The sequence below is a fragment of the Aegilops tauschii genome, chromosome 6 (genome assembly GCF_002575655.3).
Source record: "Aegilops tauschii subsp. strangulata cultivar AL8/78 chromosome 6, Aet v6.0, whole genome shotgun sequence".
In the NCBI taxonomy this organism is placed as follows: Eukaryota; Viridiplantae; Streptophyta; class Magnoliopsida; order Poales; family Poaceae; genus Aegilops; species Aegilops tauschii.
Window position 1 is genome coordinate 157,153,980 of NC_053040.3, and position 25,450 is coordinate 157,179,429.

A 25,450-nucleotide genomic window follows, 5' to 3' on the forward strand; every position below is an offset into this window, starting at 1 on the left:
GATGGAAGACTTCGATCCTCGCAAAACACTAGAGGATTACACTTTCGACACGGTGCCGATCTGGGCGAGAATCTACAATGTTCCGCTGGGAATGATGTGTCGGGAGGTGGGGGAAGACTTGGGGGAAGAAATTGGTAAATTGATGGAGGTTGATGCTGGCGAGGATGGGACGGCATTGGGTAAATGCTTGAGGGTAAAAGTGAAGATCAAAGTCACTGAACCTCTCATGAGGGGACTGTACCTAGACGTGGAACCGGAAGAGGGGGAAACAGGGAGTGACATGGAGGTAGGCATGACCGATGGAGAGAGATCAAAAAAGGATAAGGAAGGGAGGATCTAGTGCCATTTTGAGTACGAATATTTGCCTGATTTCTGCTATACTTGTGGGAGGCTTGGTCATGTGGACAGAGAGTGCAGCATCAGGCTGAGAAAGGGCCAGAAAGCTGAGTTTGGAAGATGGCTGAAGTATGTGCCGGAAAGAGCTCATGTCAATGAGGCAGGAAGAACAAACTGGAGAGAAAACAGTGGTGGCAGTTCAGGCAGGAGGTATGGGTGGCTGAATAGCGAGGGGAGGTCTAGGAGTGATGTGGAGTCCTGGAAGAAATCGAGTGGAAGTGGGGGAGACAAGGAAAAGAAGAGCACGATCGAAACTGAAGTTACAAGTCCTCTAAAGATCACACTGCCAGCCAGCGAGCAAAATAAGGAAAAGAGTGGGGATAAGAGCAAAAAATGTCTGAGGTTTGGCGCTTTGGAGGAAGCGGAAGGATCAGGGAGTGCGGCCACAAACGAGGCAGTCCCAAACAAGCAGGGGGACCCTTCTGCAGGGGTAGAGAGAGGAGCAATAGACGCCGAGAGAGGTGGAAAGAGTGATATAAAGGGGGAACTGCAGCCAGATGTGAAGGCTCATACCTTAAAAAAAGAGTAAGAAGGGCAGGAATGGCACGTTTAAGCGTGTGTCTAGGGAGAGTACGGGGGTAGCAGCTTCAGTGGTCATCGGTGAGAAGAGGAAGGGAGAGGACATGGATATTGATGTTATGGGGGGGCCAAAGAAGACGAAGGGAGGGGGGAGTGACAAGGAGGGAGACGGAGCCGTAAAGAAATGTGAGGATGCGGGGCTGCCGGGACAGCCCTGCGGGAACCAATGAAGCTTATCTCATGGAATTGCCGGGGGTTGGGGAACGGCCCAGCAATTCGCAGCCTTCTGGAGCTCCAGAAGGAGGAGGACCCCGATGTGCTTTTTTTGTCAGAAACAAGGATGGTGCGTGGCAGGCTGGAATGGTTGAGGTGGAAGATGGGCATGACCAATATGATTGTAAAAGACTGCGAGGGGCAGAGTGGTGGACTGGCTTTGTTTTGGTAGAATCATGTTAATCTTAAGCTAATTGGTTTTGTCTCTCGGCACCATATTGATACGGAAATAACTGAATCGGACGGATTCGTTTGGCGGTTCACAGGGATTTATGGAGAACCAAAGCATGATGAAAAGGATAAGACGTGGAAATTACTGCGAAACCTGAAACACCAAAGCAATAAGCCTTGGCTGTGTGCCGGAGATTTCAGTGAGATCCTACATTCATGGGAGAAGGATGGAGGAGCACCTCGAATTCAAGCTTGCATGGACCGTTTTAAGGCGGCTCTAGAGGTGTGTGAGCTACGAGATCTCGGCTTTGTGGGGGACACCTTCACTTGGCGAAATCACAGTCATGATGCTTCCCGGTACATTAAAGAAAGACTGGATAGGGCGGTCGACATGCAGACTTGGTGCAACAGATTCCCAGCATTCCGTGTCATCAATGGAGACCCTCGGCACTCGGATCACCGCCCGATAATTATTGAGCTGCAGGGAGCTGCTAAGCTAAGAAGGGGGTCGGCGAGGAGTTTGGAGCCCAGATTTGAAGCGAGATGGCTTGAAGAGGAGATGTGTCGAGAACTAGTTCGAAACAAGTGGGAGAGAGAGATGGCGGGCAGTGACAAGAAGGTAGCAGAGGTGACAAGAGGAGTGATGACAGACCTTGTTGATTGGAGTAGAAATATCCTGGGGGACCTAGATAAGAGAATTTGCAGAACAAAGGAGTTAGAGCGGTGTAGACGTGGTAACATTGGGCCGGAGCAAGTTAGGAGGGAGGAGGTGTTGCGATTCATGCTGAACCGGTTGGAGGAGCAAAGAGAAACCTATTGGAGGCAACGGGCACATGTACATTGGTTGAAGTGCGGGGATAGAAACACAAAATTCTTCCATGCAGCAGCCTCAGAGAGAAAGCGAAGGAATAAGATTAGAAGGTTGAAGAAGGAGGATGGAACGGTGGTGGAGGAAGAGGGGGCCATGAAAGATGTGGTGACTAACTATTTTTTGAATCTTTTTACCTCCCATGCAGGTACGAGGACGGAGGAGCTCTTGGGTCACGTTGACCCTCGAGTGACTCCGCAAATGAATGCCTTACTCGGCGAGGCGTTCACAGAAAAGGAGGTAGTTGACGCCTTGCAAAGTATTGGAGACCTAAAGGCCCCGGGTCCGGATGGTATGCCATCTATCTTCTATAAAAAATGTTGGGATATTGTGGGAGAGAATGTGATTACTGAAGTTCTGTGTGTGCTTAATGGGGGTCCTATGCCTGAAGGTTGGAATGATACATGTGTTGTCCTCATACCGAAGGTGCTTAATCCGGAGAGCATGAAGGACTTGAGGCCCATTAGTCTGTGCAATGTGGTGTATAAACTCATCTCGAAGGTACTCGCTAACCGGCTGAAACAAATACTCCCTGACATCATTTCACCAAACCAGAGCGCTTTTGTACCAGGCCGCTTGATCACGGATAATATCTTGCTTGCTTATGAATGTACCCATTACATGCAGAATAAGAGAACGGGAAAAGATGGCTATGCTGCGGTGAAGTTAGATATGAGCAAGGCATATGACAAGGTGGAGTGGGACTTTTTGGAGAAGATGATGTACCAGCTCGGCTTTGAGGAGAGGTGGATTAAGCTGGTAATGCTATGTATCTCCACTGTGTCATACAAGTTTAAGGTGAATGGAGAATGCACGGATGTGGTGGTGCCCCAAAGAGGTCTCCGTCAAGGTGATCCTCTATCACCGTATCTGTTTTTGATTGTTGCCGAGGGGTTTTCCTCCTTGCTTAATAGAGCGGAAAGGGAGGGAAGATTAAATGGAATACGTATTTGCAATGGTGCCCCGAGTTTAAACCATCTACTGTTTGCAGATGACTGTTTGGTACTTATGAAAGCTTCGCGAGAGAGTGCCATACATCTGCAGAACGTGCTAAATCTGTATGAGGTGTGCTCGGGACAGAGTGTGAACTACGACAAGTCTTCCGTTATGTTCAGCAAGACCACAGGTGCAGTGCAGAAACAACAGGTGCTAGCAGAGTTGCAAATTGGAAATGTGACCAGATCAGAGAGGTACTTGGGGCTGCCGGTGTATGTGGGCAGGAACAAAACCAAAATGTTTGAATACTTAAAGGACCGCATGTGGAATCGAATCCAAGGCTGGTTGGAAAGGCTAATGTCGAAGGCAGCCAAAGATGTGCTCATAAAAGCTTGTGCCCAGGCAATACCCACTGTCGGGGATATACCCCGTGGTATGACCCGGCCGGAAGTATGACCCGGCCGGACTTGGCATTTCGCTGATGACCCGGCGGAGGACTAGCGACTCATGGGTCTGGCGGCTCATTGGTCAGACAGCTCATGAACCAGACGACTCATGGATGGCCCCGACGGCGGGTCAGATAGAAGACAAGGCCCAAGGCCCAGAAGGCCGGCTCACGTTTATGATGGGCCGGCTTAAGAAGAAAGGGATGACGAATATTTCCTTTATGAGGAAGCAAGACCCGGACTTGTAATTAACTTGTAAGAGAAGATAGACTAGTCCTAGTCCTACTAGGACTCCACATGTAACCCGCCCCTCTAACTTATATAAGGAGGGGCAGGGCACCCCAAAGAGGGACAAGCAACAAGAAATAATCTCTAGGGCTAAACACCGAGAGCTGGAGCCGGCGACTCTCCCGTGATCATAATGAGGCCTAGCCTCAACAGCACGTAGGGTTGTTACCGGATGATGTTTCCCGGGGCCCGAAGCTGTCTAAACCCTTGTCTTGTGCGTTGATCCGCGCTGCGTCTCTCATCCCAATCAACCCCTCTCAAGCTACTACATAGATGCGCTGGCCTCACGACTAAGTCCTCACGCTAAGGACATCTGCCGTGACAATTCCACGACAGTTGGCGCCCACCGTGGGGCTTGCGCACGGTGGTGTTGAGTTCTTGAAGGGATCTCTTTTAGGGATCGAAAAGTCTGCAATTTTTCGGATGAACCGGTTTAAGAGGACTTGCGTCAACTTCAAAGGTCACCGGTCCAGATTTGGGATCTATGAAATTTAAGGTTCAGGAAAAATTAGGGTTACTGCTGCTCTCGTCTGACGATCCTTCGAAGCCAACAGGAGATATTTCCAGCTGTGCACTGCCGCACCGCCGATCCGCCGAGACCGGCAAAAGATCTGGTCTTGCTGAGATAGGTCGCCGCTTTATGGTAATATGCGAGTTGCTATCACTACTTCCAATACAACCGTCCGAACCCGAGTCACGCACGACGGCCGTTTGCGGCCTCGCAAGGTTTCTAGATCAGCCTAGCACCAATATCTACAGTACGGATCGCAGACAGACGTGGAAAAATCAAATGTCTACAGGGCTAATGGATGCCCACGTCTCGTCCACGGGAAGAGCCCCTGTGCAATTACTATACCTGCATGGATTCCAGGGAAAAGAGTTTAAAAAAAAAGAGGGCCGCCATGTAGAGGGCATGGGTGTGGACTGAGGGTCAACCGGCCCGGTTCATATCCACCACGGGCACCCGCGCTTCGCTGACCCGCCATGGCCGATGCATGAAGAGCCGCCCCGGTCTGCAATGCTACCTCTAAGCCGCCTGGATCACCCCTCGCCTCCCGACTGAGTCGTCGTCGCGCTTCACCTCCCCCGGGTCGCCGTTGGGCTTAAACGAGCCGCCTGCATTGTTTCTGAGACGACACAAGGGCGCATCTTGGTTTCTTTCATCGTGCGTGCGTTACCTCAAAACGCTGCAGAATCGGCCACGACCCGGATTACTCTGAGCTGCTGCTGAGGTCACCTCCGCCCTTACGCGACGTCGCCTGCAGATTGAGCCGGCGCGTCTCTGCGAAAACTGACGCCCACAAGTTCGCCTCCACCCTCGCGGTAGCGCCAAGCCGCCTCGCGTTGGCATCCTTCAGCCGTCTGGGCCTCGCACAACCTCCGCCGTGAGCCGCCCTCCGGGTTACGGCTGAACCGCACCCGTCTCGTCGCCTCCGCAGTCACGAGCCAACCGCCCGCAGTATCTTCTACCGCCACCGCGACTTCATCCTGCAGTTTTCCGCCACCGCGACTTCATCCTGCAGTTTTCCGCCTCCGCCGCCGTGGCCTACCGTATCAAGCCGTCCGGCCTCGTGGCCGTCTCCGTCGAAGCTTCAAGCCGGCCTCGCGGCCACGCGCCTCTGCGTCCGCGCCTCGGTCCTGGCTGCCGGTTTATGTGCCTCTTTGACCAGGACTGTGATCCGCTAAGGGCTTTTACGAGAACTGACACCGCTACGGGGCAAGCCGGTTTTAACCGGCCCGGTTATCATGAATCGCTACTGCCAAAGTCAAATCCCAGGCTGTTCACCTCGGCACCACGGCGCCAGTGAACCGGCTTCCCCCTGCGCAAGATCCCGCACCATGAGCCGCCTGATGCCTCCGCTCGTGGGTCACCGACGCACCTGTCCACCCGCCGCCGGCTCGTGCGCCGCCCTGATTAAATCGCCTCACTTCACGCCGCCACGGCCCGTCCCTGCGCGACTCGGCGAACGAATCATCGATCTTCACCAAGTCGAGCGCCGCCGAGTCATCCTTGCTCGTTTTTCTGCCACGAGTGTTTCTGCTTCTGCGTGACCCCCCCCCCCCCCCCCGTGTGACCCGCCGTGGTCGGCTGCTCCTCTGTTCCAGGGTTTGTCCGCACCCTCGTCTGCACCAAGCCGCCGCAGGCTTCTAGCCCCTGCGCCCCCGCAGTCCCTTCTTCTGCTGCTGCTCCGGGTCGCGGGAGAATCGCCCTTCTTCTACTATTACTCCGGGCCGCCGGAGAGCCACCCCCGCTTCTGCTACTGTGCCGGGGCTATATTGAGCCGCCCTTGCCGCTTTGAGCCGCCGGGGTTATATTAAGTCGCCGGTCTGCCTGAGCCGCCGGAACTATATTGAGTCGCTGGTCTGCCGGAGCCACCTCTGTCGCGATAAACGGATCATCCGTCGTCCGGACAAATCAGGTGATATCCATCCAAGTTTGTTTTATTAGCACATATTGTTTTTGTCAAAGAACAGTTTACCTTTGCCTTGGTCTGCAATATTGTTTATGCAGGGCAATTATTTATAACAAAAAATGATATTATACCACGGAGATGGAGGCACACCAACATCTTTTGGCACAGGTGGTCGTCGTTACTCAACGGACTCCCGCACCGGCTTACAACGCCATGGTTGTCTCTCGCGACCGCACCGGCTTACAACGCCGTGGCCGTCTCTCGCGACCACGCCAACTTACAACGCCGTGGCCGTCTCTCGCGACCACGCCGGCTTACAACAAGGAGGACAACTCACCCGTCCGCACCGGTTTACAATGCCACGGCCGACTCATCTGTCTGTGCCGCCTCTTATGTTACGGTCGTCTTTACCGTCCGTCTCTCGCGGCCTGGTCTACATCAACATACCAGGCCGCACTTGTCTAGATGAGTTGTTTATTGATTATGAGCAAGCCACTACTTGGGAAGCCCGGTTTTCTTCCAACAAACTGGAGGCAAATTATCATATATTATCAGCCGTCGTCTGCACCGGATGGTTCAATGGGCAGGCGCACGAGTCGCCGCCACTACAGTTTGGTTAACTTCGAACAACCAGTTGGAAGGAGCCATTGGCCGAGTTGTTGACACGGCTCATATGGGATCATTTATAACCCGCCGCAGTCAATTCAACCTTCTGTGGGTTCACATCGCGCTATTAATGCGCTGATGATATACACCCTCTGCTCTGGTACAATATGGAGAATCTCAAGCCAACTCCTCGAATCGTCTTGAGACTCGGGGGCTACAATGGCATGACTCGGGAATTTCGAGTCATTGGAGGGAATGATAACCCGGTTCCAGAGGCTACTACCATATTGATGAAAATTTAAAGGCCGTCAGAAATTTGCTGGTTCAAAATAAAGATTCCGGTTTAAAATCCGGTTTAAGAGATATCTTTCTCCCGCAAAAGTTTTGAAGCTCTCAAATCCGGTTCAAACATCCGGCTCAAGGTAAATTTATATCTTACGAAGCTTTGAAGCTCTCAATATCCGGTTTACAAATTTCCGGTTCAAAAAGAAGTTGTCTCTCGCAAAGTTCGAGTTCTCAGGAAAAATTAAAGGGGCCAAAGAGAGTCTGTTACAAAGCACAACTCAAATATAGATACCCTGCTTTAATGACCATTGGGAGCTGATCGTATTCCAATTTAGCTTAACCCTTTGGGTGTGACCCTGATCGTATTCGAATCAGAGTCGTTAAATATTCTCATGATCACTAGGGGGCTTCCTGTTCAAACATAGGTCGTATTCGAACCAAAGAGAACATAGCTGTCGGTACCCTCTTGATCGGCACACTGCCGAGCTCACTAGGGGGCTTCTTGATCGTATTCGAATCATAGCTCAACCCTTTTTTGGGAACCGACGTGGATCGTATTCGAATCAGCGTCGTTAAACAACTCTCAAGGTCATTTGGGGGCTTCCTGTTCAAACATAGGTCGTATTCGAACCAAAGAGAACATAGTTGTCGGTACCCTCTTGATCGGCAACGCCAAAGCCACTGGGGGCTATATGATCGTATTCGAATCTTAGCTTAACCCCTTTGGGACGGTTTTCTGATCGTATTCAAATCAGAAGCCTCAAAATTGTTGAAGTCTCTTTTTGCAAACAATTTTTGGGATTTTATTTGAAGCTCTTTTGAACACATCTAAAGTGTATATGAGTGGTTTCTATTTAAACCCGGCTTGATTTTCGATGATAAGTCGCCGGCTTATGACAATCATCATCTATGTGGAAGCATTGGCTTCTAAGGATTGGGTTATCACCCTTACTGCATAGGTATCTTAAACCGGCAGTATGATTCAATATCACAGGAACCGGTTTTCCAAATCGGATTATACTATTATTCAAATCTTTAATAGCCAACATGGCTGGATTTCTATTATGGTTATCAATAGCCAATATTTTGATGGAGGTCTTCAAAGTCGCTTTAGCGCAATGATTATTATTTTATTAATGGACATGATTTATTTTCACAATGGAGGGAATAGTCCCGAGTCGCTGCAGGCTTACGACCCGGCACTTGGGGCTACATTATTCAAATTGAGATCACATCAAATATGAAAGTCCCATGTCACTGCCAGCATGCACCATGGCACTTGGGGGCTAATGTAAAGTCAATTTTTGACCAACTTATTGAAGACCCGACTCATCCCATTGTAATGAGACGGCCCTTGGGGGCTACATGTTGTTGCTCAAGTCTACATCTACAAAGTCCCTGCTCATTATTGCATAATGACCCGGCCCTTGGAGGCTACACCGGTTGAAGTTTTGTGAGCATAAGACAATTACAAGTCCCAGGTTGATGCAAGCATGACAACCCGGCACTTGGGGGCTACATAATATGGAGTATTCAGTTGTTACTAGTGACTGAGATGAACAATATGGATTTCTTCAAAGTGGCAGCATTTATATTGAAGCAAGGCTTAAGCTATCACTTTGTTTTACTCAAGACTTGGGGGCTACAGGTATTATATTATTATCGAAGAAATATTTTCAAATTCTTTGTTTTTAGCAAACCAAATTGACCCGGCGTCACCAATCATTATGACCCTGTGTCTACAACCCGGCGTCATCCATAATCATGAACCGGCGTTGGCAACAATCATGACCCGGAATTATCAGCTTTTATAACCCGACAATGGTGGTAATCATAAACCGGCAAGTTTTACATCTTCAAGCCAGCTGGATATCAGTTGAATATTTCAGAGACTAATATTTTTGTCAAGTCAGAGCATTGAAGGCCAATTCAAATGGATTCTTTATTTACAAGAGCCAATATCAGCAAATGGGTTATGAAGCTGGCCTATTGACCCGGATATTCCAGGAGAAAATGTCAAGGACTCAAGGATGATCAGGTGCCGGTTTACAAGAATATTTAACCCGGAGCACAACCTGTCAAATTTGTTCTTGTGTTTATGTTGCAGGATCAGTTTAACATGGATAAATCCAAATTAAACGGGGGGCTAATGTTGGGGATATACCCCGTGGTATGACCCGGCCGGAAGTATGACCCGGCCGGACTTGGCATTTCGCTGATGACCCGGCGGAGGACTAGTGACTCATGGGTCTGGCGGCTCATTGGTCAGACAGCTCATGAACCAGACGACTCATGGATGGCCCCGACGGCGGGTCAGATAGAAGACAAGGCCCAAGGCCCAGAAGGCCGGCTCACGTTTATGATGGGCCGGCTTAAGAAGAAAGGGATGACGAATATTTCCTTTACGAGGAAGCAAGACCCGGACTTGTAATTAACTTGTAAGAGAAGATAGACTAGTCCTAGTCCTACTAGGACTCCACATGTTACCCGCCCCTCTAACTTATATAAGGAGGGGCAGGGCACCCCAAAGAGGGACAAGCAACAAGAAATAATCTCTAGGGCTAAACACCGAGAGCTGGAGCCGGCGACTCTCCCGTGATCATAATGAGGCCTAGCCTCAACAGCACGTAGGGTTGTTACCGGATGATGTTTCCCGGGGCCCGAAGCTGTCTAAACCCTTGTCTTGTGCGTTGATCCGCGCTGCGTCTCTCATCCCAATCAACCCCTCTCAAGCTACTACATAGATGCGCTGGCCTCACGACTAAGTCCTCACGCTAAGGACATCTGCCGTGACAATTCCACGACACCCACCTTCGCTATGTCATGTTTTGATCTAACAAAAACTTTGTGTGAGCAAATGGGAGAGATGATCTGTCGATTTTGGTGGGCAAAGCAGGAGAAGACCAAGACTATGCATTGGCTAAGTTGGGAGCTCATGACACAACGGAAAAAAACTGGCGGTCTCGGGTTCAGAGACTTGCATGGGTTTAACTTGGCCATGCTTGCTAAGCAGGCATGGAGGATACTCACTGAACCAGAGTCCCTCTGTGCACGGGTTTTGAAAGCCAGGTACTTCCCGAGCACCTCGATCCTGGAGGCACAAGCTAACCCAGGGATCTCTTACACTTGGAGAAGTATTCTCAAAGGGGTTGAGTTGCTGAAAGAGGGACTTATCTGCAGAATCGGGGATGGAACCAGTGTTAAAATTTGGTCTGATCCTTGGCTGAATAGAGAGGGTTCTCGGCGACCGAAGACGGAGCGGGGTAGATGCTTGCTGACTAGGGTCTGTGAACTGATCGACCCGGATACAGGCTCATGGGACGAACAGTTGGTGCGATACATTTTCGTAAGCGAAGATGCAAAGGTGATCCTGTCTACACCCATAAGAGATGATTTTGATGACTTCTACGCATGGTTTTTTGATAGCAAAGGTACATTCACGGTGAAGTCTGCATACAAGCTGTATATTAGATTGCGTGATGCGGGGCTGCCGTCCACCTCCCACCCTGTTGATGGTGACATCGATTGGAGGAACATATGGAAGATCACATGCCAACCAAAAATGCAGCAGTTTATTTGGAGACTGGCGCACAACAGTCTGCCTTTGCTTATGGGCCTGAAGAGAAGAGGCATTGAGTGTGATACTTTGTGCGATTGTTGCAGAAGGCTCGACGAGGACGGGGCGCATCTGTTCTTAAAATGCAAAGAGGTGAAGCAGGTATGGCGAGCACTACAAATGGAAGAGGTACGGCTGCGTATGTGTGCGTGTTCTGATGCAAGAGGAGTGGTTAAATTACTGCTAGAACTGGACGAGGAAAAAAAGACCCTAGTGGTCTGTATGCTATGGTGTTGGTGGACGAGGCGGAACAATATAAATGCAAAGGAGAAGGGGGAAACGATTGATGGTTTACTGTCGAGAATCCGTGCGTGTACTTCTGACTATCTGAACCTGTGTGCAGCAAAAGAATGTTCAGAGAATGCCAGTGTTCAGGAGGTTTGGAGAAGGCCAGTGGGTGACAAGCTAAAGATCAATATTGATGGTTCTTTCCATGCAGAGACTGGTACAGGAGGCTGGGGCTTCGTTTACGCGACAACCAGGGGGATGTGAGAGGCTCGGGTGCGGGCTGCCTCCGGCATGTGGCCACGGCGGTACAGGCGGAAGCAATGGCGTGCTCGGAGGCCATGCAAGCTGCTGTTGAGTGGGGAATGACAGACATAATTGTTGAAACAGACTGCCAATCTCTGGTGCGTGCAGTACAGGGAACTGAATTTGATCTAGCACCTGAAGGAGTTATCTTCAAGGACCTGCGTCTTTTTGCTCTTCTGCACTTTAATTCTGTTAGCTTTTCTATTACCCCAAGGGGCTGTAATATTTTGGCCCATGTACTTGCTGCCATGGGTGCTCGTGGACAATCTCCAAAACAGCTGTGGTCTGAGGAGTTGCCGGACGATGTAAAAGTTAGGACGGCCAGCGTTTCTACGGAGCCAGTGGGTTAATGGGATCGGGTGTTCCATCTCAAAAAAAAAATATGGTAAAAATTGCAAAGATAAATTCAAGAAAAATAAAGGTTTTTCAGTGGCAGGAGCATATGCCCACATGGAAGCATATGCTCCTGGTTTTCAAAATGTGTTTTAAAAATATTTTGAAATGTCACAGAATTTTGACAAAATGATTTCTGCATACATCTCGACATTCTACGTGCACACAAACTTGTTTTGCAGAAAACCGACAACTTATGTCACATGTAAAAAGACAAAATTTAGTGTTAAAATAGGCTTTTCATGAGATATTTTTTTGTCTTTTTTACACAAGGCGTATAAAATGTCAGATTTTCACAAAATTTGGCGTGCGCACATACAATGATGAGATGTACACGTCAAATTTGTGTTCTGAATTTTTTGACATTTTGAAATATATTTTTCAATGGCAGGAGCATATGCTCCCATGCGCCAAAGTGAATTTCGAAATAGCATCTTTATAGTTGACACGACTAAATGGAAATCATACCGCAGCGGAGTTGAGTGATCATACGATGGATCGAGAAGCTCTAGGTGGATCGGGGCGAAGGGTCTAGTAAAATCTCCGCATGCCCTTCACTTTGATTAAATTGAGTGTTTCATTCACATCTTTACCTGACAAATTTACACAGTCCATATCTACAAACTGAACAAAACCATTAACATTAATCAGTATAATAGTGATAGGTTCTGTAACATGGCATGGGACACAGGGTTAAGCTCGCACAAAATCAAACTTAGGGTCTCAGCCATTTGAGGCGCTCATTTGCAAGAAACAAGGTTGGTTGTATACAATTTTCAAAATTATGGGGATAGGACTGTTGAGCAAAGTAGCCTCCATTGTCTTTCCCATAGAACCCATTAACGGTGGCGCAAAGGGCGCATCCTGGTGACGTCCACGTTGGATTAGCTAGAAGACAAAGAGATTTACTTCGAGAAGAAAGAGAGAGAGGGATTGGCCAGCGATGAGAGAAAAGGATTGGCCCCCACTCCCCATTGCCCGATTCCTCTCCCTCTCCCTCTTGTTGCCGCTGCCGCCACCGGCGACCTCCCTGCAGCCGCCGCCATCAGCCACGCCCTCCCCAACGGCTGACTCTCCCACCCCTTTTCTCCTCAACATCGGCGACCTCTCCTCCCCCTCGCACCAGATCGAGCAGCATGTCGGGCAGGGCAGAGCGGAGCGGGGATGGGAGGAGACGGGCAGACGGCGGCGGAGCGGGGATGGGAGGAGATGGGCAGACGGCGGCGGAGCGGGGATGGGAGGAGATGGGCAGACGGCGGCGGCGGCGTCCTCCTCGCCCATCGGCGCGCGACACCTGTCAGAGCCCCGTCGGCTCCGTCGATCTGCCAGACCTAGGTCGCCGGCGTGGCTGCTGTCTCAGGCGAGAAGAGTGGTCGCGTTAAGACGCGGGAAGGGGGAGCAGCCAACCATGCTCAAGGCCGTCCGTGGCGGCTGCAAATCGAGGCTGCGGCTACAAATTGAAGGTCAGTGCGCGGCGGCCCTCTCTCCTTCTCATCCCCTCTCGCTCGAGCGAAAGTTGCGGACATAGTGGCGGTGGCCCGTCCGTGGCGTCGTCCTCAGCCAGAGAAGGGGAGAGGAGGGCGAGATGAAGAGAGGAGGTGGAGGGAGATGGTGAGTCCATGGAGAAGCACCACCGGGAGCAGATCCGGCCATCCGCGGCAAGAAGGCCACGCCCCCCTCTACCTCCGTGTCGTCACCCAGGTACTCATCCATCTTCCTTCTCTACCTGCTAATGGTTGTTTAAGTGTGTCTCATATCCGTGTGTTCTGGTGTCATGTGGTATTAGGTTCAGGCATAGCATACTGATGCAATTGAGGTGCATCCGCTGGTGCCGAACAAACAGCATAAAAGCCATCTTCAGCACCAAACCATCTATGCATCGGTTGGTTAATTATCAAGTGGTCTTTGTCTATCAGTTTATTTGTTGTTAGTCTAACATTTAGTGAAGTGCCAAGACCAATTATTAATTATTAATTAGCAACGAAAAACTCCATGTTTATATGTATACTTTTTTATGATTGACACCAACATGTTTGTTTGCGTCAAATTCAGCATCATTTTCTTACTGGTAAGTCTCCATCTTCTTTAAACTATATAACACAATCAGATCTTTACTTTCAACATTCACCCAACTGGACACCGTTATTTCTATTGCAAAAAAGAAAGGATTGTTCCAGTCAATTGTTGAAATGTACTGAAGAATATTTTGTTATTGACACTCCCTTTTCCTATGTAGTAGATGCCTCTGGTAATTGTGGCACACAGCTGCATATTACTCATGCATCTAGAAGTTCATTTGCGTGATAATGTTTGCTTATGTTTACATGCCCAGTTGACAAATATTCCAAAACTTATATAGGGTGTTACTTTTCCTTGGTTGCTCAGTGACTGAATGAACTGGTGCACTCTACTATGGCTGGAAGTAGGCAAGGTGGACTAATCGCAGGAGCTTCGGCTGCAATGATGTTTGCTAGATTGAATGGTAGCGATTTCATTCTCATATCCATCAGAATGGTAGTATTTTTTCGGAGTTATGTATTAGGGCCCTGTTCGGAGGTACTCCGCTCCCCAGCTCCACTCCCGGAGCAGGTGGAGTCGTAGTTGAAATTTGTGGAGCGGCTGTTTACCAGCTCCGCAACTCTCAGGATTTCTAGGAGCTGGGGGGTTTCCGAACAGCCCCTAGAACTACATTCCTGATGTAGCCTGGCTCTGTTGTTGTTTTCCAGGTTACTTGGAAAGTACTGGCCAAATCATGGAAATCTCGAAGAAGATACTAAAAGAGTAAAAAAACTGTTTGATTATCGTGCTTGAAAGGTTTCTAAAAAGTACACACCGATCTGTATGAGGACTGACGCTAGCAGGGGTTTGCCATTTTTCCTGAGCATTTTCCAAATAAAAATGTTTATACAAGTAATATGTGTCCTTCTCGTAAATGTGCTGCAACTGGATCCTTACAATTCTCTGTTTTTTCAGTTGTACTAATAGTAGTTGTTTGTGCAAAATGAAGGCCTTTGTGATGCGGGTTGAGGAGGAAAACGACTCGGAAGAGGAAGATCATAGATTACGAGCTATACAAGACTAATCCATGGTTGGTTTACATCATCCTCTTTGTTTTTTTATGCTCTTATTTTCAGATTTTCCCCCATGTATGGTTGCTTCCCTAGTGATCCTGTTTGTTGTGGTTGGTGCTTAGGGTTTGCTCCTACTCCCCTCTTCCACCAGATTTTGCCTAGTGAATCATGTAATGGAGGACCAGTGCTTCATCGAGTCCATCCCGCCCCTTGGCACTGCCGTTGGCGTCTTCAACAACCTCGCTAGGTACGATGTAGCATGCTTCGACGTATAAAGTAATTTGTGCCATCATCTTTGCCATCTATTTATGTTTAGGACTGTGACATGTTACTACTAACTGATTATGCATGTTGTTAGTATATGATCTGTACAAGATCAACGCCTAAAAGGGTGCCTGCATCGGAGTTGAGTTGGATACCTGAAGCTCGAGTATGTTTAAGTTCTTTCCTGTGCAGTTTCTTACTGTTGCAGTAACACCGGAGCCTTTCTTAGTAGTGCCTAATATTTGATTGATGTGCGTGCATAAAACTTGAACTTTTGGGATTGATACCGTAAGTTTGTCTGTTAGGTAATTTTTCTCTTAGACACTAAACTGTTTAATATAGGTTTTAAACAACTACATCTTTGAATAGCAGTAGCTCCTCACAGTTTTTGCTTATTTAGCCGAGTATTTGGAGCCAAGATCCAGTTTGCCTTGCTGTAAGTTAATGTTGATTACTATTTCTCTGCCTCAAGTGGGTAGTCTTGTCTTTTCCTAGCCAGTGTATTGCTTCTTTTGAATGACTCATTGTAAATAGTACTCCCACCGTCCCAAAAAGTTTTTTGTACTAATCCATTGATCCTCTGTTTCATTTCAGGGATTAGGGTGCCGACACAACGTCGCCAGCCGCAGGCAGGAGCTCAGCCCCACATCCTTGCTCAAGGTTTGTCCTCATTCCTACTTGGAATTAATGATAATTGAACATGGAAACTGAGGAACGTTAGAGCAGCACAAATCTTCATAAAGAGAAGCAATCTTAATTTAGGCATGGATATTGATGTGCAAATTTGAGGTAGAAAAATATTTATTTTCCTAGGTACTAACTCGCAAGTGTTCTACAAATTCAGTGAATAAAAAAATGTAGATCAAACATGAGATCCTACTGTCATTACATCCTTTTGTGGGCAGGTAAAAGAGCAGCCCTATTTTTGGTAAAACTTGCTTGCCTTTCAGTATTTTTTGTTACATTGTGTGCTTCCAGTTCCTCTGTTTTGCTCTGATTTGTTGATCTTCTGTACTGCCTCTGTATCAAAATACCCTCTCGATCTCAAGATGTGTTGATTTGATTGGGCTGCTGTTCGATTCAGTGCTTCCGAGCGAGAAAGACTGCGAGGAGTTGGACGTGCAATGGCCTAGCGGAGTCGTCCGCGCCGCGACGCCGCCGGTATGGAGGCCCAGGCTCGGGTTTAACTCAGCAAGCTTTAGTGCTTATTTGTTAATAATCCTGGGTTCTGACCACGTCAGTAGCGTCCCCTCGTCGTCGACGGCGGCTCAGGTGATTGATCTATATATCACAAGTGATTAAGCTGGTCTTACATGAGCTTGCAGTATACAAAATCTGATTTTTTTTTCATCATGTTCTGTACTACTCCCTCCGTTCGGAATTACTTGTCTCGGAAATGGATGTATCTAGAACTAAAATACGTCTAGATATATCCATTTCTGCGACAAGTAATTCCGAACAGAGGGAGTAAATAGGAGGACGTAGGATGTATTGTATGCATTAACTGGATTAATTAACGGCAAATAAAGGATTTATTGAAGTCAAGTTACTAAATATTCATGATGGTATCTTTTTCCCTGAACTTCTTATCAGGATCAACTGGGAGTTGAATACTTAAGTGGTTCAGGAAAGCTTCAAATGCAATAGTGGCAACATCTCCATTGATGCTACAAAGCATCTCGATGATTTTGAAGCGAATCTCCATGTTAATTAGGGAGGCCACTACACCACGTTTTTACAAATAATTAAAACCTAAGGTTGCATCTTTGGAACTTGGCTGAGTTGTATATCCACTCAACGAGTCAATTATGACAGGACAAAGTGGTGTTGTGAATTCAATAGAAAATGACGCAAGCAACAATATATGTCAATGCAGTAACAAAGTTAAGTCGGTGCAAAAAGAATAGGATGTGAGAGCACACTAGTAGAAAAACGACTTTTAGTACCGGTTCGTAAGGACCTTTAGTACCGGTTCTGGAACCGGCACTAAAGGGTGGGGACTAAAGGTCCCCCCCCCCCTTAGTCCCGGTTCAACACGAACCGGGACCAAAGGCCCACCACGTGGCACGAGGCGCGTCGTGGTCTGGGGGACCTTTAGTCCCGGTTGGTAACACCAACTAAAGGATTTTTTTTGAATTTCTTTTTGAAATAAAGCAAAAACAGCCCGCCTACTGGGCCGGCACGGCCTGCATACGACTAGAAACCCAACCTCTAGTTGGGCCAGGATGAAGGCCCGTACGGCCCAGTAGGCCCCACAGGGCAGGAGACTTGCAATAGGCCCACAAAGGCCTGCTTAGAGAGGAGCTCGACACGGTTCCCGCGGCGGGGCTTATAAACCGGTGCGAGCTCCTCTCAACTAGCGAGGTGGGACTAAACATTGTGCACTGCGGGTGGCAGCGCACCACCTTTAGTACCGGTTGGTGGCTCCAACCGGTACTAAAGGGGGGGTCTTTAGTACGGGTTGGAGCCACCAACCCGTACTAAAGGCCACCACCTCTTTAGTACCGGTTCGTGACACGAACCGGTACTGAAGGTTCGCCACGAACCGGTACTAATGAGCGCCGCCCGTCTAGCCGTTGGAACCGGCACTAATGGTCACATTAGTGCCGGTTCAATTACAAACCGGGACTAATGAGCTTCACATTAGGCCCTTTTTCTACTAGTGGCAATTAAAAAGACAAGTTACAATGGAAGTGAGCGAGCCATAAATTGAGCCATTTTTTATGAATACAAATGGAGATTATGCAATCAAAATTATTGAGGCGAAATCCTATCATGTCGTGGCGAGGAAAAGCTAAATAAGTAGTTGATGCCTCAAAAAATACCCATACAAGATAGTTGAATGGTTAATTACGTACCTAATATGTTCGCTTAAATATGCTGTAAGACATGATGATGACTGTCAAATTGACATTTGATAAAGTAGGAAATGATGGTTTCTTTCTACCCCTTGACAGGGAAATCGAGGAAGGAGGCGAGTCCGTCCCACGGCGTCGCTGTCGGGGAGCACTAAGGGAGCTCCCTGTCTTGGTTTGCAGCAAGTATGTTCAGCACGCCGCCTCCAGCCACAAGCATCGCCGTGAGGAGGACAAATCAATCTCATTCCCCCCTTCTTCGCGACGCAGATAGATCACACTTATTCAACAAGTATGTCCGATTTGTTGTTCACAAATTAAACATTAAGGCAATTAGGATCTGGATCTTTGAGATGTTTAGCTTTACATGTTCATTAGGGATTTGTTGTTGCTGAAAGGGAGCAAAATAGAGGGAATATCTTTTTCCAAAAAAAGTTTACATACTGAGCTGTACGCCTGTACTTTAGAATGTAATCTTAGTGTTAACTGCATCATACCATTACTAAAAAGATTTGGAATTTATCTTGTATGTGATTGGTTTGTAGGGCTGTAGGCTGGTGAGGTCTGGTTATAGCACAATGCTTCAGACTAATATCAAAGGAATAAATTGATCAATAAGTTTCAGCCATGGTTAGCCTCTCTTGCAATTTTGTGATGTCAGGTTTTAGCCATACTTTTTGTGTCAACGGATGCAGATTAGGTTGGTAGCCTACATCTATTTCTTTGCAGTTTTTCCGTGTTGTTTCGCTAATAGTTCTACTCTATATCATCTCCAAACAAGGGTTAGTTAGCTATCTTTAGCCCTTACATGCAGCAGAAACATTGCATGCATTTGTACATATATAGTAGGATTTAGATCCCTTTGTTTTTACATGGCAGAACTACCACTATGTGTGTTATTAGCCTTATTCACTATGGGTAAGAGGAGAATGCTTTAGTTGCTATCAATTCACTGACATTTTTCAACAACAAACACTCAATGACTCTGAACCCTTCGTTAATAGTACGTAGCAAACAAAATTCTACACTTCCTTCTCAACATTTCTATCCTGAAAAGTTGTAGCACATCATCAAAAGGGTGGCTGTTCCTGTAGATCTACTTATAAAAAATATCACGTTAGTTTGCTTTTCTACTAACGACAATTCTCGTAAAAGATGGGCTACTGAATGCATAATTCAGTGTGACATAGATAATCTTGCACAATCCAGAGAATTAATTAGCACATACCACCATAAGCTCATGTAATCCAAGAGGAGCCGTGATGATGTAGGGTACGCTTGAGTGCTCTTTAGAGGCTTCTGATGCTAAAGAAGGGATATCCTGAGAAAGAACAGTGCCAAATTGCATGAGAAATCATGTCTTACTGATGCGATATAAGCAATAGAATAGAACATAGGCACCGCTGACATCTTCCGTATTAAACATTTTAGAACTATCCATCCAGACAAAAAAAACGACAACATACTTGCTTCCAGTGTCGCCCAGGGGAAAGGAAATATGGACTGACAATAACGCGAGATGCTCCCTGCTGCACACATTTTCCAAGTGCTTCCTTAATAGTAGGCTCAGCCAGCTCCTTCATTTTGTCAAAGCAAAATTTTAGCAACTTCATGCATCTCAAAATGAAAAAATATCTCCGGATAAGAACTAACAGTGATATGATTCATTAGCACAAAAGCCTCCAGCTTTGAGTTCGAAAGAAAGATGCCTCCAGCCCATTAATTTAATATAACAAATAAATAACAATTGGAGAATGATGAAACAAATATCAATGAGATTTTGGTAATAGTAATACACCTTTCCGAGAAACCTCAAGAAAAAAGCATACAGGACAGTGGCTAAAAATATACGTTGGTAAATTATCGCTCATTAACAAAAGCATACAGGTATAGGCTGTAATGGAGGCCTGCATCAAGGGCAACTGTACTTCATTTTAATGAAGTTAGCGTCGGTGATTAATCTAAACTGCCCTCCTGATGGTCAACTGAAAATGTGTGATTAATTTATAACAAGAGATCCAATGAAACAGATGCTTATATTTTGACTGAACTAAACCCAATGTGCAAGCTAACTAAATGTACATGGACACTCCTAATAGAGAATAGTTAGACGAAAACAGGAATGCTTGTGCACAGCATATGTTTCACTTCATGTCTGACAGGCATTGGTAAGAATACAACATCTTTATACTAACTCAGAGTCACATTATTTGTCATGTCCTACATGTTTTTGTTCAAAAATAGAAAAAAATGATATTAGTGAAATGGAAAGAGAAGTCATTTATATCGGCTTGGCTATGAAAGTCACATTGTTTGTCTGGTCCCAAATATATTCATTCAAAACAAAAAACATTTTTTAAAGAAGCGAAAAAGATCTCATTTCTATTGGTTTAGCTATGAAATTAATTTCTTAAGTGAAAAGATTACCAAGACCAAGAAGTTGTGAAAGAAGTTTCTTGCAGAAAGGGTGCGGACACTGCCAAAGACGATCAGTGCCTGGTTAATTAGGACATGGCGTGTAGGCCAAAGAAGCTAGGAGGCCTCAGGATTCTTAACTTATGTCATACGAGCACAGCTGTGAAGGTTTGTTGGCTATCGCTACAGCGCACTGACATGACAAGGTCATGGAGAATCCTTCCTCTAGTTGCTGGTGCAGATGTTGCTATCTTACTCGCTGGAACCAATGTCCTAATTGAGTAATTGGGGATGGTAATTTCACGCGGTTTTGGCAGGACGCCTGGATCAACGGTTTTTCAGTTGCTGAGATCACACCAGACCTTCTCTCTGATCCCCCTTTATCGATCCAGCAGAAAGGAACAGTGGCTGGGGCTTTGACCCTTGGTACAAGGCCCTAACCTCCGTTGCCAAGTTTATGCCAGTTCTGAACGTGCTGGGGGTACTCAAAGGGTTGACATCGATCTTCAAGTATCAGTACCTGGTCGTGGAGCCGGGATTCATCTGGAAAATACACATCCAGAACTGTCTATAAAGCCTTTTTTTTTGGTGGCCATCGAGTCTCAGTATGCCTGAGTCATCCGGAAAGCCTGGGCATCCCTTAGTTGCAATATATTTATGTGGCTTCCTATCTGAAAGAGATGCTGGACTGCAGACCCCCTTGGGAAGCATGGGTTACAGCACAACGAGACCCGTGTGTTCTGTCAGACTACGAGCAGAGACCTGGGCCATTTACTCATCAGGTGCGGCATCTTCAACATGATTTGGACCAGGGTACTGCAATGGTATGATACTTCAGCCAATGGTTGGAGCTCATTTTGAAGAATGGTGAATGGCATCCAGAGGCAGGCTGCAAACATGACCGAAGAAGCAGATTTGATAGCCTGGTAAAGCTGATCGCCAGAAATACGTTGAAGAGAAGGAATGGAAGAGTCTTCGAACAGGAGTATCACAGCTTTACAGCAGGTCTAGGACGACATCAGATCAAATACAGATCATGAATCACAGTTGGTGCAAAGTGAAATATCAAGGAAGACATACACAATTAGGGTCGTTTTTTGGGGTCACTAGCTACAGGTTTTTGCCCGCTTCTGTGTTGTAGTTGTTGTATCACTTTTTGGGGTTTCTTTTTCCCTGTTGCATTTCTGCTGGTGGTCATACCTTCTAGGCATTATAAAACTCTTTTCCCTAATTTATACATGCAGCTCTCCTACATGGTCTTGAAAAAAGAAATGATTTCTCCATATCCCGAGCTATTTCTTCATGCATGGAAATTGGTTACGACGTCGTATTTCTCAATCTAAGACAAGGCCATTGCAAGAAGTGAAATACTCCCTCCGTTCCAAATTAAATGAAGTTCTAGCTTTGTCCTATGTCAAACTTTTATAGGTTTGACGAAGTCTATATAAAAATATATCAACACCTACAAGACTAAATTAGTTTCATTAGATTCTTTACAAAATGTATTCGTTATATATTTTTGATATTGTAGATCTTAAATATTTTTTGATAGACTTGGTCAAACTTAAAGAAGTTTGAATTAGGACAAACCGAGAACTTCAATTAATTTGGAATGGAGGGAGTAGAAGATAGCAACATGGAACGACACCAAATGCTGGGTTTATAACAAACTTTTAATTGAAACAGAAAGCTTTCAATATAAGTGAAAAGGACACATATACTGCAGCTACATGTGTATTGTCATGTAGCCTATGGGTAAAAGAAGTGCAACAGTGTGCAAACCTTCATAAATAGATACACAGGAACTCACTGGATATATCACTACTGCATAAAATCATGTCAGAGTTCTAAATGTGTGACTTTGTGAGTTGACCAGTACAGGGTGCAATGCAGTAGCTTAAAAAATAGTATCAGCTCCATATGAATTTAATTTGACAAATTTGAAGTGATGAGTAAAATACTTTACTCAGTCTGCATCCTAAACATGCTCAATGATGGACAAGGAATTTAGACCCAGAAATACTATGGCAACTCGAACCCCAGATTGCGAGTTGACATAATTGTCAATAGTTTTTCCTTCACAAAATAATGGAAAGCTAATGATGCCAACAACTTTCACTTTGCTAATAAGGAAATTTCAAGAGAGCTACAAGCTTCAAGCAAAGCTTAATAAATTCATAATTTGCACCTCCTCATTGAACAAATACAATTTCAGAAAAAACAACAATCAAAACATACCATGTGAGCAGGCCCAACAATCTTGTAGCAAGTCCTGGCCTTGAACATGCTAAAAAAATCATCTGCAATTTTCAAGTGAGACTAATATAAGGTAGGCGTCGATATAAACACCAAAAAACTCACAAAAAATAATCAGTCCATTACGTAGCATGAGATTAGATTCTTGTCGACGTGATCCGTGATCAACTATGATCACACCATCATTCTCTCCCACTACACAATCATGTCCTACAGAAGTTTCAGGCCTAGACACAGAATTTGGTCTGAAATTTGTGGCCCAATGTCCACTACTTCTTCCAATTGGCACCAACTTTATAAAACCACGGTCATAATTTGCACTAGTGCTCCTAAAGCCAATAAACAAGAAATGGAGTTAAAAATGAATGCAACACAAGAGATAGGAAATGACAAAAATTTAATGGAGGCCGGTAAATTAATAAGAGCCATCAGGAAAGAAATACCTTAAAGAATATTTGTTTATTGAATTTGCAGTGAAGGGTTGTAAGGAGAGCGACATAGGGTGCATAGACATATTGGAGCACCCACTGTTATTCTTAAGGTAACAATAGGATCTTGAAGGAAATGCAGAAACTCAACTTAATAGGCCCTTCTCCGTAAGATAACTTTCAGACGGGACAACAATATTCCTGATCAGAGCATGCTCATTAGACATTGCAAAATGCAAGAAAAAAAATCTCTGGTACAAACTAAGGGCTCAGCAGTCCCTGCATTTTCCATATAAGCAGATCCACTTTCATTTGGAAAAATTAATAAGTACATGTACTTAGTGGCATTTAATTTGAAATTGGTTCCACTAGTAGCTAGGGCTCAACCTATGCACACAAACTCTATTTTATTAGAATTTAAGTAGAAATATAACTATCATGAAAGTAGGGCTTAAATCAAACCATTGTCAAATAAGAAATAGGAATCTTACTATTATCGGTGAGCAGACTCCGGACCAAAATCTAAGCACTGATAGCTACCCCCAAAAAATAGATCATGCCAAGGCATAGAAAATATGGCTCGATTGCACAATGAATGTAGAATTTAAACTCAATGCTTAACGATCCAACAAAAATAGATAAAACCATGACAAAAAATACAGATTGTAGTGTGGAGATACGAAAGAGTACCAAATCAGTGGTTTGATTCATCTATGCCTCCCACGACCTGATCAACAGTGGAAGGAAGACAATACCTTCAAGACATCAAAAATATAATTTCATAAGAAAAGGCATAAACATCAAGTGAAATAATTAATCATTGATACAAATATGAAAGCCTCCACTAAGACGAGGTCAAACTCCTTTGAGAGACCTATAGGCTTGAAAACGATAAAAGGAAATGAATTTGAGTTCAGTTCAGTACATACGCATCTTCTAGCTCAATTCATTTTAACTTCAATGCCCCAATTTAGACGCATCTTCTCTTTCTGTTCACTATAATTTCAATGCACCAACTTAGAAATTACCTGGTCAAGAATTTACCCGGGGCGAAGCGAAGCAGCAGCCTGGCTGCGGCACGTCGCCGCGTCGGCGAGAAGCAGTGGGGCGCAGAGCAGCTGCGGGAGTCGGCGTTCCTCGGTCTCGGCGGCGCAGCGGAGGCAGGGGCCGACGACAGCAGCACGGCGGCCGAGGCCGGGGAGCACCGCCAGACCGAGGGGGAACGGTGCGGTCGCGGTCTCGCGGAGCAGCCAGCAGACGGGACTGCGGGGGAACGGGGAGCTGGGCCGTAGCAGCAGTCGCACGGGACTACTGTTTCTCAAAAAAAAAAAAAAAAAGCAGAAAACACTACTCTATTTTTTTCAGAAAACACCACATCTTCTGTAATCTATTTGCAAAAATCATTGATCGGCGGATCTCGTTGTGTTAAATGAGTTTATGATAGATGCACCATTTTTTGCCTAGTATCCACTATGTTCTGAGATTGATGTTGCTATGACTTTGCTATGCTTAATGCTTGTCACTAGGGCCCGAGTGCCATGATTTTAGATCTGAACCTATTATGTTTTCATGAATATATGTGAGTTCTTGATCTTATCTTGCAAGTCAGTAGTCACCTACTATGTGTTATGATCCGGTAACCCCGAAGTAACAATAATCGGGACCACTCCCGGTGATGACCGTAGTTTGAGGAGTTCATGTATTCACTAAGTGCTAATGCTTTGGTCCGGTACTCTATTAAAAGGAGGCCTTAATCCCTTAGGTTCCAATAGGACCCCGCTGCCACGGGAGGGTAGGACAAAAGATGTCATGCAAGTTCTTTTCCATAAGCACGTATGACTATATTCAGAATACATGCCTACATTACATTGATGAACTGGAGCTAGTTCTGTGTCACCCTATGTTATAGCTGTTGCATGAGGAATTGCATCCGACATAATTATCCATCACTGATCCAATGCCTATGAGTTTTTCACATATTTATCTTTGCTTAGTTACTTTACCGTTGCCACTGTTACAACTACTACACAACTGCTACTGTTACACTTCCATACTACTTTGCTACTAAATACTTTGCTGCAGACATTAAGTTTTCCATGTGTGGTTGAATTGACAACTCAACTGCTAATACTTGAGAATATTCTTTGGCTCCCCTTGTGTCGAATCAATAAATTTGGGTTAAATAATCTACCCTCGAAAACTGTTGCGATCCCTTATACTTGTGGGTTATCAAGACTATTTTCCGGCGCCATTGCCGGGGAGCATAGCTCTATTCTTTGAGTCACTTGGGATTTATATCTGTTGATCACTATGAGGAACTTGAAAGACGAAAAAACCAAGATTTATCCCTCAACTACGAGGGGAGGTAAGGAACTGCCATCTAGCTTTGCACTTGATTCACCTTCTGTTATGAGTAAAT

The 25,450-nt window shown here is 45.9% G+C and overlaps 2 protein-coding genes and 1 long non-coding RNA gene across 21 annotated transcripts; 2 read left to right on the top strand and 1 right to left on the bottom strand.

Annotated features, from left to right (window-relative positions):
* The first annotated feature begins 770 nt into the window (after positions 1-770).
* Positions 771-4,106, top strand: LOC109742703 (uncharacterized). 2 transcript variants are annotated; one of them, XM_045229811.2, is made up of 4 exons: positions 1,489-2,519; positions 2,619-2,728; positions 2,855-3,077; positions 3,219-4,106. In XM_045229811.2, the coding sequence occupies exons 1-4, from the start codon at positions 1,616-1,618 to the stop codon at positions 3,617-3,619; spliced, it is 1,638 nt and encodes a 545-aa protein (XP_045085746.1). In that variant the 5' UTR covers positions 1,489-1,615; the 3' UTR covers positions 3,620-4,106. The 2 variants fall into 2 exon arrangements, with proteins under 2 accessions (XP_040249921.1, XP_045085746.1); XM_040393987.3 differs by having other exon boundaries at positions 771-2,519; positions 2,855-3,737.
* Positions 4,107-12,665: 8,559 nt separating this feature from the next.
* Positions 12,666-18,566, top strand: LOC109742700 (uncharacterized). 17 transcript variants are annotated; one of them, XR_012187460.1, is made up of 11 exons: positions 12,666-13,443; positions 13,529-13,624; positions 14,128-14,224; positions 14,469-14,652; positions 14,750-14,830; positions 14,936-15,060; positions 15,172-15,243; positions 15,672-15,737; positions 16,162-16,349; positions 18,035-18,224; positions 18,478-18,566. It is a non-coding gene; the product is annotated as an uncharacterized lncRNA (long non-coding RNA). The 17 variants fall into 17 exon arrangements; XR_002227920.4 differs by lacking the exon at positions 18,478-18,566 and having other exon boundaries at positions 18,035-18,461; XR_005759803.3 differs by lacking the exon at positions 18,478-18,566 and having other exon boundaries at positions 14,965-15,060; positions 18,035-18,461.
* LOC109742704 (sirohydrochlorin ferrochelatase, chloroplastic) lies at positions 16,084-24,323 on the bottom strand. Of its 2 annotated transcripts, none has more exons than XM_040392272.2 (8): positions 24,060-24,323; positions 23,722-23,786; positions 23,047-23,232; positions 22,730-22,932; positions 22,586-22,647; positions 19,399-19,509; positions 19,161-19,253; positions 16,084-16,358 (listed from the first exon to the last, which is right to left on the bottom strand). In XM_040392272.2, exons 3-8 carry the CDS (start codon positions 23,115-23,117, stop codon positions 16,290-16,292), a joined length of 609 nt encoding a protein of 202 aa, XP_040248206.1. In that variant the 5' UTR covers positions 23,118-23,232; positions 23,722-23,786; positions 24,060-24,323; the 3' UTR covers positions 16,084-16,289. The 2 variants fall into 2 exon arrangements, with proteins under 2 accessions (XP_040248206.1, XP_073357340.1); XM_073501239.1 differs by having other exon boundaries at positions 24,076-24,301.
* Between the last annotated feature and the right edge of the window lie 1,127 nt (positions 24,324-25,450).

Bases quoted from the DNA above. Each gene is read 5' to 3' on its own strand.
- LOC109742704 (XM_040392272.2), bottom strand. From the start codon at position 23,117: ATGTCTATGCACCCTATGTCGCTCTCCTTACAACCCTTCACTGCAAAT. The intron at 22,648-22,729 runs GTAATGGACTGA...TGAAAATTGCAG, and splicing joins AGAATCTAATCTCATGCTAC to ATGATTTTTTTAGCATGTTC. The intron at 19,254-19,398 runs GTATGTTGTCGT...GTTCTTTCTCAG, and splicing joins CTGGGCGACACTGGAAGCAA to GATATCCCTTCTTTAGCATC.
- LOC109742703 (XM_040393987.3), top strand. From the start codon at position 1,616: ATGGACCGTTTTAAGGCGGCTCTAGAGGTGTGTGAGCTACGAGATCTC. The intron at 2,520-2,618 runs GTATGCCATCTA...CTATGCCTGAAG, and splicing joins AAAGGCCCCGGGTCCGGATG to GTTGGAATGATACATGTGTT. The intron at 2,729-2,854 runs GTACTCGCTAAC...CATTACATGCAG, and splicing joins TGTATAAACTCATCTCGAAG to AATAAGAGAACGGGAAAAGA.